At 45.5% G+C, this 17190-nt stretch overlaps 1 protein-coding gene across 3 annotated transcripts in view; it reads right to left on the bottom strand.

The window, feature by feature from the left end:
- Positions 1 to 742: 742 nt before the first annotated feature.
- The window catches only part of QRICH1 (glutamine rich 1), a 28764-nt gene continuing 12316 nt past the window's right edge, over positions 743 to 17190 (bottom strand). For all 3 annotated transcript variants that reach the window (XM_068154196.1, XM_068154197.1, XM_068154198.1), the window contains 8 exons: positions 15039 to 16058; positions 11267 to 11444; positions 10502 to 10656; positions 9092 to 9206; positions 7656 to 7764; positions 7147 to 7298; positions 6429 to 6519; positions 743 to 5699 (listed from right to left, as the gene is read on the bottom strand). In XM_068154196.1, the coding sequence (XP_068010297.1) occupies positions 5507 to 5699; positions 6429 to 6519; positions 7147 to 7298; positions 7656 to 7764; positions 9092 to 9206; positions 10502 to 10656; positions 11267 to 11444; positions 15039 to 16058 (2013 nt within the window). In that variant the 3' untranslated portion in view covers positions 743 to 5506. The remainder of the gene's footprint in view (positions 5700 to 6428; positions 6520 to 7146; positions 7299 to 7655; positions 7765 to 9091; positions 9207 to 10501; positions 10657 to 11266; positions 11445 to 15038; positions 16059 to 17190) is intronic.

Below are 17190 nucleotides of genomic sequence, written 5' to 3'. Positions count from 1 at the left end.
ACAACACTGTTCCCTTTGCTGTAAGGCAGTTTCCAGAGACCCTCACCTATGAAAAAGCAGCTCTTGCATAACTGAGCCAGCAACGAGATTTATGGCAAAAGACTGCTAGCAAGCCTCTTACTACTATTGTGAATGGCAACATCAACACCATCTTCCTACAGCCATGCATTGACAGTGTTCATCGTGATGCTATGCTGTGAACTTCACAGGGTTCCGATTCTTCTTCCCCTATGGTCTGCTAAAAGTGCATTTCACCCTGGCTTTACTTCTTTACATAATTCATGGGTAAGTCTCAGCTAGCTGTTGATGTCACCTCTCCAGACACTGATTTCCCATTGTTTGCAGTTGGCTTGAAGCTGTAAGAAAAGCCCTGTCCTTCGCAGTGAATAAAGCGCCTAGCCTCACACCACCAACCGCCGTCACCACTAGCGACACAGAGATCCTCAACCCGCAGGCTGGGCTGGAAGGCAAACGCTGCTTGTGAAAGGACATGCAGCCTGGAATCAGCGCTGCCCGTGACAGGATCGGCAGGACGGCAGGCGCCGCGCCAGACCCCGATCAGTTTAACAGGTCTCGCTCCCCTTTGTTGTAAATAAGGGCAGCACGGACAAAGGTCTGCTAAGCCGATCTGGGCTGTTAACGCTTGAGCACCGGCACGGCAGTAAACAGGCAAGTTGGCTTCTGTTCCAAGAGAAACACCACACAAAAGTTTAATGGTTCTCAAACAGACTACAACAAAGGCTGCAGGGAAAAACATTTTATTTCCAAGCAGATTACAAAGAGCAGAGAATATAAGAGTAAAATTAAATTAAAAAAATAGTTGAGTGCATCTCTTTAAAATGATTTGTAGTGTGAGTTACTCACGGGGCAAAGCTACTGGAGAGTCCTGAAGGTCACTTTGCAGGATGCCAATCACATGTGCTGTTTAGACCAGGGTCAACACAGGAGGGACAGACAAGACATAATTTGCATATAGGCTGCACACTCATTATCAAGCAAGGCTCTGGGCTGCAACTGGACCCTGCCTTTCCAAGACACCCTCTCCACCTCATTCTCTCCTACAGTTCCCTCAAGTTCTAGATACTATTTATTGCTGCTGTAAGTGGGTTCAATCTGCCTCCCCATTCTGAGGAGCTCAAAGAAGAACAGAGAAGCAGGCAAATGCGGCTGCCATGCACAAGGCTATACAGGGAAAGTGACTGCATTGCTGAGAGCCGAGCTTCAGCCATGCAATAAATGGAATAGACAAGTAAGGGACACAGCAGTCACCTCAGAGGTTTATGGGGCAGCATGTCAGCAAGATCTCTGGAAGATCTGAGATGCTCCTTAAGGTAGGAAGATGCTTGAGTTGAGAAGGGCTCTTTCCTATGCGTTGGCACCAGTGAAACAGAACAGGCTGAAACGTCAGGGTAAGGTATGTTCCCTGTAGTAGTTGAGAGGAGCAGCTCCAGCAAGAAGGTGGGGAGAAAAGCCCTGTACAGAGTGGAAGACAGTTTATATCCCTCTTCAACAGTGATTTAAGAGTCCAAACATTAATTGCAAGTCACTATAAAACTTGGATGAGAATGCAGTTTGGTTGGGCTGTGCAGAGTCGGTCAATGTCTAGCAGAACTCAGACCAGCAAGAGGATGAGCTATCAGCAAGTCTTCCACCCTACAAATGCTCAGAGGGCTCTTTCCTACCATTTTTTTAATCAGTTCTAACAGCACAAGATGCTGTTAGACTTGAAGATGACCTAAGCCATTCTACATACACTAAGGCAGAAAGCAGCTCTGGTGCATCTGAGAACAAGACTACCTTAATATATGCCCTAGAAACAACAGTGCCAAAGACTGTTCTTATTTAGGGATCAGATTAGCTTTTCATTGCTTCAAAGGCAGAACAGGAACTACTTGAGACCTTGTCTCCCACCTAAAAATCCAGATCTCTAGGTGTGAAACAGCCAACAGATGACAGCCCTCTTACTTGAATTGTTCCTTTTCCTCACCTCTCTAGTCAGAAAGGAAGAACAACTCTCTAGGTTGCTCCCTGCTCTTCAGATATTATCACTTAGAGGAAATGCCTGAAAGTAAATGAAAATCTAATGGTGCCATTGACAAGTGTGTAAGAGGCTGCAGGTTTCCTTAGAAAAACAATGCTATTAGTGTCAAGAGATAGGACAGCAGATGAGTCTTAAGTCAGAATGAGAGGTGCTTTACAGTAGTCAGTCATGCACTGCTTTCTATGGTTCCCTTCACACTGTGGAGACAAGATGGGCAGAGTTCAAAACCAGCAATGCAGGGTCCCTAGCTCAACTTCTCAGCTTCACTCATGTAGAAATCGATGCATTTTCAACCTGTCTCATAATAGGCATAGGGCATGGAGAGTTCTCCTGTAATATACACACACGTACAAGAGCTGGCGGTTTGGCACTCCGAGCCGAGGGGGAAATGCCCTTTAAGCAGCAGTCAAGCTGGTTATAGGAAAGTGTTAAAAAGCTATTTTACATGTTTGACTGGGAACATTTCCCAGAACTTGGATAGCAATCCTAAGCCACAGCACTCTTCTGTGCTACTCTGTGCACATCTGCCTATGAGCCCCTAAAAGGGAGCAGATTGTGTTCTTCACTATCAAAGAACATAGTATTTATATTCTAGAAATACTGTACCTTTTAAACTAGCTCCAGAGAGCCAGACTAGAAGCCAGGTCCAGGAAAATAATCCTTAAGTCACAGTATATCGATTGTCTCTAGAAATAGGGGATGAAGTTAACATGGTGGACATCAATGAGACAGTACAGAACAGTACAGCAGTCCACTTCTGTATGAGTAAATCTCTCTTCTGGTATGTCCAAAGAATGAGAAAATAATGGCAACACTTCAGTCAGGACAGAGCCAATCATCAGGAGATCTCTACACCTCACTGTGTCCAAGTTCCCCTGCTTCTAAGTATTCTCCAAGATGGAGAACTCTTCCCCTACAAAGAGTGTAGATCATCCTGCAGTTAAGAACAGTAGGGAAAAGTCTTTCCACAATCTAGAATTTGAAGGTAACTTGGAATTCTCTTTCCCCAGAAAACTCAGCTGAAGTATTGTTCACCCCTAACTTGGAACTGATCTAATAGTCTATCAAATTATTCCAGCTTCTGGCAGTTTTTAGAGCAAGAGGTGCCTCCCAAGACCACCTAATGAAGTGACTGAGTGCTTGGCAGATGACTTCAACACCCTCTGCACTTTGAATGGAGACAGACAATGCAGCAGGCTCTTGCTGAGATGCAGGCATGCTGGAACTAGCTTCCCATGCAGCATTGCAGAGCACACATCAGGACTTAAGCACGGGTGTCTGCAGTTTTTCCTCACATCTTTGCAACTCTGTTCAGAAGACAGGACAAACTGCCCAGAAGAATGGGAAATCCAATCTGTGTGGGCTTGAAACAGCAGGAGCTTGTCCCTAATCATGTCCTTATGTACTTAAATTAGGGCCAGAGGTGGCCATTCCAGTCACTGAGAAATGGTAAAGGCATTACAGGCTTCTGACAGCTGAAGCAGCATTAGCAATTCTGAAAACCACCCTACCAGGAGCAGCTGCTGGCTCCCAAAGGCTGAACTGAGTGTTGCTAGCACTACACACTACTGAGGTACTACCTGCCCGATGTACCCATGGGGATCTGGGCACCAATCCCAGGCTGTTTTCCCCTGGCATAACTCTTGAGGGCAGACACTGAAGTAGAAGTCTGCCTTAGAGTACAGGTACCAGTAAACAACCCCACCTCTCTGCACAGAGCCCTATACAGGGAACAAACTTCTCATACTGACAACCAGCCCAAGCACATCTGCTTCCTCATGGACACCAAGGTCAATATGAAGCATCAGAGACTTGAAGTCTCTAAGCCCACCTTAGCACTGCTCAGGAGCACAAGGACAGGGAATACTGTCTTGTTTACACTGCACACAACTGACAGAGAGAGCAGACCTTCCTTCTCAATACAGACAGGTGCTGGCCAACAGAAGCTTCAGAAAAATTGCTTGCCTGTACACAAGGTTGTTTTTACTGTAATATATATTTAAATAGATAGAGGTGGTTTTTGTATTTTCAAACAGGGAAGGAATAGGAGATGGAGAAGCAGGGAAGACAAGTTCAAGAAGCAGAGTTACCTCTGCACCCAAGAAGCTGGTGGCACAAATTAAAGCCCGGCTAGAGTGATCTCCGTTTCAAGCACAGGTGGCTACCTGCTGGCTTCAAAAGAGCAGACTACTTGTTAATGTTATAAAATACAGCAACCATTTAAGATGCAGCAAGGCAAGACTACAGGGCTGGGGTTTATGATCATGAATGATGCCAGAAGCTACACAGCTGTGTTAGAAACAGTGAAAAGGCAGGAGTAAGCCACATGCTGCTCCTGGAAGGCCTTTTCCCTCCAACACCCCTCCAATCATGCCGTTGGTGTGATGCTTTTGTAAAGATGGGGAGAGGGGGATTTGCCTCGGGGTGAAGCCTCACAGGCTGGCCACAGAACATTAGGACAGTTTGACCTGGTCTCACAGACCCCATGTTCCTAGCCTGACAATGAGCTTCCATCAGCAAGCAGACATTCAGGTCCTTCAACAGAAGTTAATCCCCTTCTACCTTCTTGATTTGCAGGGGTGAGAAGTCCAGCGGCGTGGCGCTGGAAAGCACAAACAGGGATGAGAACAACCAGTTTGCATACTGATCTTTGTATAATGACCCCCCCCCCACCCTCACAGCTCACTCTTCCCCAAATAAAGACACATTGTTCAATGGCATGTTGAAAAGACGTGCTCGTCATTCTTAATAAACAACTAGAGTAAGAATACATAAGAGAAACAGGATGGTATCTTTATATGATACACAAGTGTATGTTACAAGAATTCCATCAGGCACAGAAGCCTCAAGGTTTAAGGCCTCAATGTTAGGCCAAAAAAGAAGAGTGTGGTAAAGTTTGTACTTTTAACATCTAAAAATGTCACTTAAAGGTTTGAATAGAAATCGTTGGTTTGGGGGGTTGGGTGTTTTTGTATAAATCACAACTGCAGTTCACTCTCTCCTCTTCCTTCCAAGATAACAGCAAATTAACGTCCAAGCACAAGGAAAGAAGATGCCTGCCTCTCCTCCACTGGCTGAGCAGGTCCATCCATCATTCTGTGCCCTCTAGGCTGCACGTGCTCAAGGAGACAGAGGCCCCAGCCATCCAGGCCAATCCTGTAGTTCCATGTTTTCTACATCATAAAAAAGACCAGGGTCAACCAGCAGCTTTCCATAGCTCCCAGCTCGCAGGGAATATGCAGCCTCCAATGGTTCCAACAGTTTGGTGTGTAGGATAGGATACACAATGGGTAGGTTTTCCTTTAGATTCTTTTAAAGAGAAGAAGCCTAAAAGGGCTTCATAACTACACCAATAAAAAACCAAAAACTTAGGCATCTCCTTTAGTGTAAAAGTCTGTACAATTTATCTTTGCTTGTCCCTCCCCCATCACCCTGCCCCACCCCTTCTGAGCCAAGAAGGATGCCTTAGTGCATGGTGCTGGCGTTAGCCACGGCAAGAGCTTCCTGAATCTCTCGTATCACCAGGATCCGGGTGAGCATCTGCTCCATCTGCTCTCTGCTGATCGGCTGGATGGAATACCAGATAGGGCTGTTGGGGGCCACCACTGGCTCCGGTGTCAAGTAAAAGGTGTCATTCCGGCCTTTCACGCTCTGGGGGCTGCGTGAGGAAGATCAGAAATAACCAGACTAACAGGATGTCCTGGGAGAGAGAGGCCACCACTGTCCTCACCCCAGGTCCACAATTCCTGACAGTGAACATCTGGCTGATGAGACACAAAGAAGAGTTACATCTAGGGGAAGCGGCGGTCCCAAAGGTTTTAGGCCACGCTGAGGTTAAAAAGCCATAATGATGACTGCAAGAAAATAGCTTTTGTTTCACAGTAGTAAGCATGGCTCCAGGGGTCTTTCAGAATGAAACAAGGATGAAGAATTTTCACATCCAGGCTGTGCAGAGGAATGCTTACATTAATTACCAGAATCACCATAATTTGAGGAGAGTCCTTCAAGGCTCCCTCCATAGCAAGTCCTCTTTTTCGCTCAGAAGCCAATTGGAATAGGACCCTAATCTCCTCTCAGATGAGATTCCAGATGACTTGCCTGCAAGTCACAGCTCATGCCAACACAGCAGACCTCCAGAGTATGAGATTCAGAACAGCCAGTTCACAAATCAGGATTTGTCTCTTTAAATACCACAGAAGTTTGACTTTCATGCCATCAGAGTAAATCCTACCCTCCCACATCAACACCCCATCCCACTTAAGTAAAATTATGCAAATATAGAAAGTGTGCCAGCAATAAAACACAGCCCTGAAAACTAGGCCAGCTACAAGATACAGCTTAACAGCCACAGGAGACAAGCAGCCATACACAGAACAAGTGCTCTCACCATTTGAAGAGGTAGAAGTCATACAGCTTTATCGGACACCTCAGGGGGTTCTCTGGATTCTCAGTCTGCTCTGCATACATGTCATCTGTAACTACAAACCACCCCCCCAAGAAGTTCATCAGACACTGTGTCAGCACAGCAAACTGAACGGTGCCACACAGCCTCAGCACCTCGTCACCCTGCAAGAGCTGGCAAGAGACACACGGCTGTCCCAGGGTTACAAATCCTCAAAGCACTGTATGGAGCTTGCTTTATCCCAAGACTACTGGAAGAACACAACTCAACTGCACCATTCTCTCCATGTCTCCCCTACCTGGGCCCCAAATGAGTGAAATCCCACTACTGAGACTGCAATGCCTCAGCTAAATCCTGGGTGTGTGCTTACAGAGGACAGACTGTACTTGTATATGGATTCTATTATTATGGGTTTACAAGGCAAGATAAGAGAAGTCCTCAAAAAATTTTCCCCTACTTAAACCCAAACCAAAGGGAAGAACAACAAAGAAGCTATCCTTGGCTCCTGATGAGCCCTATATGCCCCAGGTAAGGTATGCCCCCAGGCTGGTTATCAAGAGGTACTACCCTCTCGCAGAGAGAGTGCACAGATAGTTGGCAGAGCTTTAGGTTCTCGTGGCCCTACCTGCAGACATTTCCAGGTCCATCCACTTCCTTCAATCCCAGTAAATAAGTATTACACACACACACTTCCAGATACTACCTTTCTGTCCTGTCTGGTGCATGCCAGGAGCCTTCAGGTAGCGGATACTCGTGCTTTTGTCCTTGGGATTAGAAGGATTCTTCTTGGTCTGCCTCAAAACCTTGGAGAAGGCCAGCTTCATGTGCTGGTCTACTGTTTTCAACAGGAAATATCTGCACAGAAAGAAAAGAACACAGGACATTCAGAGTCAAGTAAAGGATATGGTCACAGCAGTGAGGTAGTTATCTTTACTCATCACGACCCAGCTGAAACTCAAATCAACGCAACGTTAAAAAGACTACTCTAGCAGCAGTGCAGGCAACAACCACAAGTTCAGGTTTCCATTTGCTAGCTCACTTCCTTGTTGCACTGCATCTGCTTTGCCTGATGGGGCTGCAAAAGGGCTCTATGTGCCATCATCCCAAATCCACGGCTTTGCCATAATCCAGTGCAGCTGTTTCCTACCAGCCCTGTCAAAGACATTTGAAGTTCTTTTATTCCCCCAAATTCCCAGAGACTTAAGTACTTACTTTGTATTAAAAAACATCAGTGTAGTGAGCAAGGTGGAAGGGGAGTGAGCTCCTAGCTGCTTACACTCCCACAGCATCTCTTCTGTTACATGACTGGAGAGGACATAACCTGCAATAATCAGAAGTCACCACCACAGTAGGAGACAGTCACAGCAGGAGCATATGCAGCATTTTATGGTATGGAAGTACCTGAGAACACCCAATTCTTAAAGGAAAGAGGAGAAGGAGATCCTCCCTGACATCTAGACTCATTACTGTGCAAATAGCTTTTTAAGGAGCAGGTACAGTTAGGAAACACTTGTGTACGTACGTCAACCTCTTGTTGCAGAGCACGCTTCTGCAATATGCCTGCACATCCTCCCAGCCCAGAGAGAAATAAATATGCACTTAAACAGCTTTTAATTAATGGCTCAACTCCAATGCAGATGCTCCTAATCCAATAATATGTGAAAGCAGGCAGGCCAGGGTAACAAATCAGCTCTTGGCCCCATGTGCAGCTTTAGTCAGCACCCAGCGCCAAGTGATGTATTTGGACACAGGAGTAATCCTTTCATTCTCAGGGCCTTTTTTTTCCCCCTTTGTGAGAAGAGAAATACTATACACTAAATAGACAGATAAACAGAGAAACAGACAGCAGTATGAACTCCAGGCCTTGTGGAATGACAAAGCACAGATCAAAGAGCCAGTGTGAAAACAAAAGGATTCCCAAACTCACAGCGCTACTTAGCCATCTAGCCTGTAACATCAGCTATGTTTCTGAACAGAAGCAATAGCTTCTTCACTGATGTCTAATCAGATCAAAGGGAATGAAGTAATGAGAATCCAGGTTTCTGTGCTCTGAAAGTGCAATTCCTGATCTAGTTCTCATACACAATTGTGTCAAAATCCACTTCTGGAACTGCTCCCCCCACCCCTGTTGCCTTCGTGTTCTAAACAAAGGGCTGAGCTGAGCTGCATTTGATTGCAGCATTCAAGACTCATCACATGTTTTTTTACCTTTGACACTCAGCTGGCCCTGCAGACTGCACCCATCTGGATACATGGCAACAAGACAATGCTGTATTATCTCCCAAAGTGACAATACATGTTAGAGGCAAGATGTATTAGCCCTTCAGATGCGGAAGCTTGATTCGGACCAAGCATCATCAGGCTTCCAAGTAAGCCACTCTCATGATGCTATAAAGTCCCAACAATCTGCCTTCTGATGGGTGACAACTGATACACAAATAATCCTCAACAACAAGGACTAGAGCCCAACTCATGCAGTAACCCCAGCATTTCCTCAGATACGTTTGGGTTTTCTCCCCCTGCACAGTATGAGTCATCCTTGGGGCATTAAGTACTTCAGAAGCATTTCTGTTCAGACTAGGCTCGCACTAGACTTCAAACATTTCAGGCTCCAGAAAGTTTTCAAGTTCTTAAACAAAACTTCTTACCAAGAGGGGAAACACGAGGCTGTACATCCTTAAGAACTTCATGCAGCCACTCAGTGAACCGAATATAGTAGAGATCTGAGAAGATGTCATCTACTCGACCGTTTTCAAAGAGATACTGCAAGAGATTCACAACACAGTCCAGTACAGTGCTAGCAACTACATTCCTCAGGTCAGACCTTATCCTGAGAGCTCAACCATTTTACAGCAAGGCACTGGAGACTAATACACTCTACAGATGAGCATGGACCCTTGCACCAAGGCTAGTACAAGGTAGCTAATTTCAGCTACTATCACGGAAATGCTAAGTCAGAAAGGAAAAACTGTCTTGGAAAGTAAAGCTATTTGGATTTCACCTTTTATTTCAGGTATTAAATAACTGCAAATTATTTCATGTGACTGTCCTTTGGACACTACTTTGAGATTAAGGAGATGCTCGACTCTCCTGTTGGTGAGCAGGCCTGTTCCTGCCCCTTCCAGAAAGCACACTAACATTACCAGCTCAGACTTCCCACATCACACAGAGCTACATTCCTGCCTGTTAAAGCTTTGACTCAATCAAGTTCTGACATTGGCAATTTCCTCAAGCATCATCCAACTCTCCACCCTGCCCCCCCCAAAAGACTTAAAACTTACTCTCACCATGAACACAAGCCCTATGAAGAGAGACTGAGGGAGCTGGGGTTGCTTAGCCTGCAGAGGAGGAGGTTCAGGGGAGACCTTATTGTTCTCTACAACTCCCTGAAGGGAGGTTGTAGACAGGCAGAGGTTGGTCTCTTCTCCCAGGCAACCAGCACCAGAACAAGAGGACACAGTCTCAGGCTGTACCGGGGGAGGTTTAGGCTGGAGGTTAGGAAGAAGTTCTACACAGAGAGTGATTGCCCATTGGAATGGGCTGCCCAAGGAGGTAGTGGAGTCACCATCACTGGAGGTGTTCAGGAGGAGACTTGATAGGGTGCTTGGTTGCATGGTTTAGTTGATTAGGTGGTGTTGGATGATAGGTTGGACATGATCATCTTGAAAGTCTCTTCCAACCTGGTTTATTCTATTCTATACTGGACTCAGTTATCAGCAGTGCTTCACAATCTTAACTCAGTAGATAAAAGCACTGCTGTGTATTAATGGTATTTAACCTGGTTGGCCTTCTTTAAAACTTGTGTGTGTTGTTTTGTGTTGTTGTTGTTTTGGGGTTTATTTTTGTCTGGGGGGGTTTCAGGTTTTTATTGTTTTGGTTGTGTGCAGGGTTGTTTGTGTGTGTGGTTTGGTTTGGTTTATTTTAAAGCAAAGATGTTTTTCTTATGAAATTGCTGGGAAGACTAATAGAAGAGTCTCCATTTTTCTAACACAGAATCCTCCCTATACATGCTGCCAACATGCATGGCTCTGCTGCACATATAATCATTCTCCCTCTACCTTCTGAATACACAGGAAGATATAGTAGAGCACATCTGGGTCATAGGGTTCACCATCGCCATTGCGAGCTTCTCGTGTCATTAAGCAGAGACCATAATTCAGCTCAGCCACAGCTGAAGAGATGAGATCTTCCTGGAACCTCAGCAGCTGACGCCCTGGAAACACAGACCAAGGCCATATTATTTAAGCCATAAAGCCATGTTATTTCCCAATGCTTCAAGAACGATTTCCCAGACCTCCAGCTCCGCCATGCTACCTGGCAGGCCCAGCAGCACCTAGTTTTCTCAGTGTAATAAAGAAAGCTGAAGTAAATCACGATCTTAGGCTGTCAGATCTACTGAAAGATAACCAGGCAAGAATCTGACAGGAAGACTCTGCCCTGCCAGCTGCATGACTACTGCCTTCTTTTACCGTGTCCACAATGAAACGCTGCCCTGCAGCAACAGGAAAACAGCAGCACTGTGCCAGCCTGGCCAGCATTCACAGCCATTTTGTTTGTCCATGCACCACAGTCATACACTACCTGTTTCTCCTGCTACCAGCCTAGGTGCTCAAGCTGGCTCAGCACAGAGCTAATACCTCCCTTGCAACATGTCCTGTGGCAGTGGGAGTGTGCAGTAACAAGCACAGCAGCCCAAATCAGTTCAAATTTACAAACAGACACCAATTAAAGAAAGGTGTTTTCCAGAGCTGTAATAGCTAACATTTTAGGCAGTCCTAGCCCTGCTTGAAAGGAAAGGCAGGCCATGTTGCTACAACACATACTTCCAATAGGTGCTAGCCTATTTTGGGCTTCTTTTTCCAGCTCTGCATTCTTAGTCTGTGCCCAGCTTTTCCACACTTCAAGCCCTTCTTCTGGCTTCAGAGAATTTGGAAGTAGAAGTTCAGGTGAAGTCTGTGGCTGTGGTTGTGGTTCAACTTCAGCAACCTGAACAGTCTGAGCCTATGAAAGAAAACATTTCAGTTTACAGATACACAGTTCCACATGCATCAGTTCAAGAAAAGAAAACCAAGAAAAAGTAATGCTGCAGTACCTCTAGCACAGGACATCAGCCTTCTGCACACTCCTCTCTAACAAGAAATTAATCCAAGGAACACAACTATTGCTGTCTAACCTAAACTGCTGCTCATGGAAGAGTATTTGTCTCTCTAAGAACACTTTTAGCTTGAATGGACATATCCATAATCCCTTTAGCAAAACCACACTACTTGCAGTTTGATGCATTTAGAAGTCCTGCCTACCAAGTACACACATGGAAGTGAGGAGGAGGAGGAGTCCTTATATGAGGTCCCAGTCCATGGGGAGAGGATATGACTGCCAGGCTGCATGAAGAGACAACAAACATGTCTCTGTAGCAAGACTCCTTTTATAGACTGCCAAGGGTGCAATGTGGTCAATTTCTTAATTACTTGGAGGGCTGAGTCCTCCCAGCAACACATAGGAGACCTAACAGACACAAGCCATTCATGCTGCAATGCCATGAAGAACCTAGCCATTACCAAAGGCAAGGACCTTCCTTCACAGCACTGAAGTCCTCTCAACAACAGATGTCCGGTCTCCTTTTGAACACTGAAATAGATCACCATCGATCCCAGAGCCCTGTTTGCTCCACTGCATTTTTCTTGGCTTCAGCTAACTTGACTCTGAACCATCACTGAAATCCATCACCTCACTACAACAGGAGCAGCCCAAGGCTCCTCAGACACAGCAGCTAGAGAGACCACCAGCCCCTAGCAGGGAAGAACAATAAGGTGCATCAGCTGCAATCACTGTTGCTCCAAACCTAGACTGCCCTGAGCAAGGTTCTGGATATGATTGTGTGTTGTATACTGCTAGCATCCCTCCCCCCAAACCCTGCCCATCGAGGGCAGGCTGTCTGCATTGTTCAGTACAGAAAAGGCAGAATAGACACACTCTGTTCTTAACAGCTGGTAAGGTTAATTAATTCATTTGTAAGAGGTTCTAAAAATAACAGACTAGAATGTCAGCATCAAAACATTCATTTAGTTGCAATGCAATGCTCTCAAACTACCAAATACTGCTAATTAAGATTAACTACCATAGACTCAGGTTCTCTCTAGACTCCTTGGAAGTTTACTTTGCAGCAGAACCTTAAGTCACCAAGAATTACTATCTCAAATGGAAATTTACCGTGATCAATGTGAAGCTTCACAGCTCTTAGTCAAACTCTCATCGGCACCCTGAGTGTTCTAGAGAGAGCAATTCTTACATCAAAAGAGTTTTGCTTTCTCCTCCTCTCAAAAAGCCAGACTTTGTAATAATGGAGTAACTTATTTTTGGATACAGTCAAGTGTCAATCAGTGAAAGCTGCTCTGACAGTACTAGAGACCATAATGAAAACAGCACAGAGACTTCAGTCATTCATGCACCTTATTTCATGTAACCACATGCAGCCTGCAAGAGCCTCAGACCAGAGCTTTATAACTGCCATTGTTTAGCTTTCCCCCCCCACACACTTTTTACATAAACTCTTAGTAGCTCTTTGCTTATCAGCACCAGGAGCATCAGGACCCTATACTAGAAAAGGCTCAGCTTTTATCAAGGCAGATGGCAACGAAGTTTAAGTTGTCAAGCAAGCCTCTGCCTGAAAGAGGACAGGAGTCCAAGGGTGAACCAATACCTCTTTGCAGGAGCTAGGATTGAACCTCCACTCTCGTCCTCAGAACTGCACTGTTTCTCTCCAGAGAGCAGAAAGCCTTCCAGAGCCAGCCACCTGTGTCAGACTAACCTAAGCAGCAATCTTCTGCCCTGCCCTCTCAGGCACCTTGTCCAGAGTGAAGGCAGGCACACAGGCAGTTCATTCACTGAACTAGCACGCCCTTCTTAACTGACTTAATTATTTTACAAACAGATGAAAACAGCTGCAACTTGCCCAGATTCCACAGCAGCACAGTGCCAGACAATGGTACGGGGCAAGCAGGAAAATTCCTCTGTCTCACAACTGTGTGAGGGACAACCCCCAAAAGCTTGAGATTCACCTAAAGTAGCTTTACTACCCTCTTAGAGGAAGAATGCATCTCTCCTGGACTTGCCCCTGTATCTCATGAAACACCCAGTGCTCCAAAAACTCGGGATCAGAAAACTGATATGCAAGAATTGCAGACCACTGCACACAGGAATACAGCGTTAGCAGAAGCTTTACAAGAAACCATTAAAGAAAATACAGCACTAATTCCTCAGAAGGGATCCCAAGAATGTGGCTCCTGCTCTTAAAAGACCCTAGAATGAGTCTAAATCCTTTTTCAGCAGAAAGGCCAAATGTTCTATCAACTTAGTTTGCTCAAGCAGATAAAAGTGATGACGTGACAATCTCTGAAGTACCAACATAAGGAAAAGATGAGCTACAGAAGGCTCTTTGAACATGACAAAACAATAAAACTCCAACCAAACAAAATCCCATGTATTACAAGACCCATAAGCTGTAGTTAAGGTACAGCTTTATAGAAGAGGGCATCCAGCATCTGAAAGTTATCTAGAAACATAGGGAACCCTTTCCATTGAAGACCTTGGTAGGATACAGGCCACTCAGAAACCACCAGACATGACTATAGAAAGTAATCTGCCTCCTCTCAGTGCCCACTGATGGAGAGGGCATATAGAGTTTTAGAAGTCAGCAGTGTTATTTATAAACTGGAAAGAATTTAGGACAATATTTATGCTAGCAGATGTGGATATTTTTTACCTCTTTCCATTCAGCAAAAAAACAGGCTCTGACAAATCAATCACTTTTCACTTTCTGGTGATAAAATATAAATTGCATCCATTTGCACATATAAGACAAGTCTTTAGCAGCCCCAGTTATTCTTAAAAAGCCAATTCTAAGTAATCTATGGCTTTAAAGTTAGTAACAAAGCCTTTAAAAAAGCAGCAACAGATTTGGCTGCCAGTTTGCCAGGCACTCTGAAGTGCTTACTTGCCTAGGCTGGTTACTGTGCTCTTGGCTCAGCAGGCATTCACCAGAAGCAGGACATGCTGTTACAGACAGGTAACATGATCCATGAAGTTTGTTCCCAACTAGTCAGATTTCGACACTTTACCCGGGCCAGCTGGATCTGCTGTGGATCCACGTGCTGCATAACATGAAGTTACTGATAACTAGGTGACTAGTGTATTGACAGTCCTTACTTTGCTGCCATCATCCTTGCCTGCCCACTGCAGCCCCTAGAACAGTTCAGAAGACTGCAGCCTTTGGAGTATCTGCTGTGAAGCAGCTGGCAATGAGTGTGTATCTATTAAAATGAGCATGTATCTACAAGTAACTCTCAATTTATATTACAAAGATCAAGACTGTACTTTGTTTTGGGAAGTTCTGAGTCCTGTAATTACAAACCAACATTAACACATCGTAGTCCTACACCTATCAAAGGTCAAATGCCCTGTGCCACACCCAGGCTACTGAGACAAGAAACTCTGCTTACTAGGTATCAGCTGACTGCTGACATCCTTTCCCTCCCTCTCCACAACATTCACAGGTTGTTAATCATGGAGTGAGCCTGAGAAAGAGTTTTAACTTACTGAGCAAGTGACTTGTAGCTGCTGCTGCTGCTGCCCTTGCTCTTGGGGTGTGGGCTGCTGCTGTTGCTGCTGTGGGTCCCATATGTGCACTGTCTGTGCTGTATTCTGGTATGTCCCTGCCACAGCCTGCACTGCCACTGGAATGTGGATGTTGCCATTCATAAACTGCGCCGGAAAGAGCGAGTTAGCAAGAGTCTGCACCACTTCCTCATGAGAGTTCTTCACTACTGAAGTGCTTCCCACCATCTTATCCTTGTCATCTTCCAGCTTCACGGTAGTCAGCGTCGTTGGCGAGCCACTGACGTGGACGGCATTGTAGGCCTCCTGAGGGATGGCAATGTGGGTTATGTTTTGCTGCTGAAGGTCACCACGTGGTTGAGCCGAGTAAACAGGGATGGTCCAAGTCTCTCCAGTGGGGCTAGTAATGGTCCCAGTGGCACTGTACAGGTGGGCACTGTCCACTGTCAACAAGTCTGGCCGTAAGGAGACGTAACTTTGCTGCTGGCCCTGAGGAATGGCCAGCACTGTGGCAACCGGCTGCCCTGAAATAGCATACGATACAGTAATAGGCATATCCACCTTGCGTTTCTTCACCGGCTGAAGGACGCTAGCAGTGCTGATCCGTCGCTCTCCCTCTCGTGGAGAGCCTTGCTGAGAAGGTGGAGGTGAGAGTGCCCCAACCGTTTGGATCTGTATCTGCTGGCCACCAGTAATGGCCTGCCCTGCCACAAGCTGGGCCTGGATCTGCTGGTGTTGTATGTGCTCCTCCTGTATCTCCGCAGCCTGGATCTGTTGGGCAGTCTGCACATGCTGCACTTGGATTTGAGCTGCCTGCAGCTGAGATGGGCTGGGGCTCTGAAGAGACTGACTCTGTATTGTCTGCGATGCCTGCTGCTGTGCCTGGCCTTGGATCTGCACTTGGACCTGGATTGGCTGCTCTGAAGCCTGATGGACAGCAAGCTGTGGAGAGAGCTGCTGGGCAGAGACCTGCTGTGGTGACTGCTGGACCTGGACCTGAACCTGCAATGACACCAGTTCAGTGGTTAGGCATCAGCAAACCTCAGCAATTCAACAGGGGACCACCAACAGAGAGGGTCCATCACTGGAGATCTAAGCTCCAGGTCTTTTATGCTCAGTTTTATGAGTCCATATATTAATCTATTAGTAAAGATCTCATGAAAAATGAAACCAGGTTACTCTGAAAGTGCCTTGTTGGTAACAGCAATAATGTAGGTGATGTGCTCGCTTGGCGCTGCACACGATCAAGCTTCTCAACCCACATAGAACAGAGCACGAGGGGCATCTCCATCCTCAAAGCTCTGTGGGCTCAAGCCAACAGATTGCATCCTTGGAAGCCAAAAGAGACCTCAGAGCTATTTGCATTGCTAAAATGTTATTTCAACATAGGCCTTGCAATAGCAAGGCTTAAAGGTCACACACATTACAATTCTGATGTTAAATTTATCTTGCTACGAAACGCAGGGCCTTGTCTCATTCTTACTCTAAAGATTACTGCTTTCAATCCCAGTACTCCAAGTGGCCACAGGATCACTTGTAACTGACAGACAGTAAGAAATATGGGTAAGTTGAAACCAGCACTTGACTCTTTCCACATAAAGGACAGAAATGTTTTGAACCCCCCACTAATAGCAACACTACGCAGGCAGGTGTCAACGCAGAAAGCTGCAAGTTCAACCTGAATCTCTGTCATGTGCTCAGGGGCAACACTGCAGCATGTTTTTAAAACATTTTTCTTGGCAGTGACAGTTAAAATCAATGTGTGGTTTTGGGGTGTTTTTAATTATTATTTACTTATTCCATTTAATTCCATTTATTGTCCAAATTACTTAGCTGTATTTTCTTGCTCATGCACTTATGTAAGTGAATACTGAATAACATGGACAAAACATGTTAAGACTTGGATACAAACATAGTTCCTTTTATTTTAGGGACAAATAAAGAAAGAAAGAAAAATCATACCAGCTCACATCAATGCTCATTTGTCCAAGGTCTGTCCTGCTAACTAGCAGCAGTCCAGGAGCAGACTTAAAGCCAGGGTTTGGAGGTAGCTCACAACAAAGTTCAGGTCTCAACAACTTTACATTTCAGGCCTTGAACCCAGCCCAGATGGTACCTTCAGGGCACCAAGTGA

Source organism: Melanerpes formicivorus, unplaced genomic scaffold, assembly GCF_026170545.1.
Source record: "Melanerpes formicivorus ecotype bairdi unplaced genomic scaffold, bMelFor1.0.p_v2 SCAF_28, whole genome shotgun sequence".
Lineage (NCBI taxonomy): Eukaryota > Metazoa > Chordata > Aves > Piciformes > Picidae > Melanerpes > Melanerpes formicivorus.
This window is presented reverse-complemented; position numbering and strand designations above follow the sequence as displayed.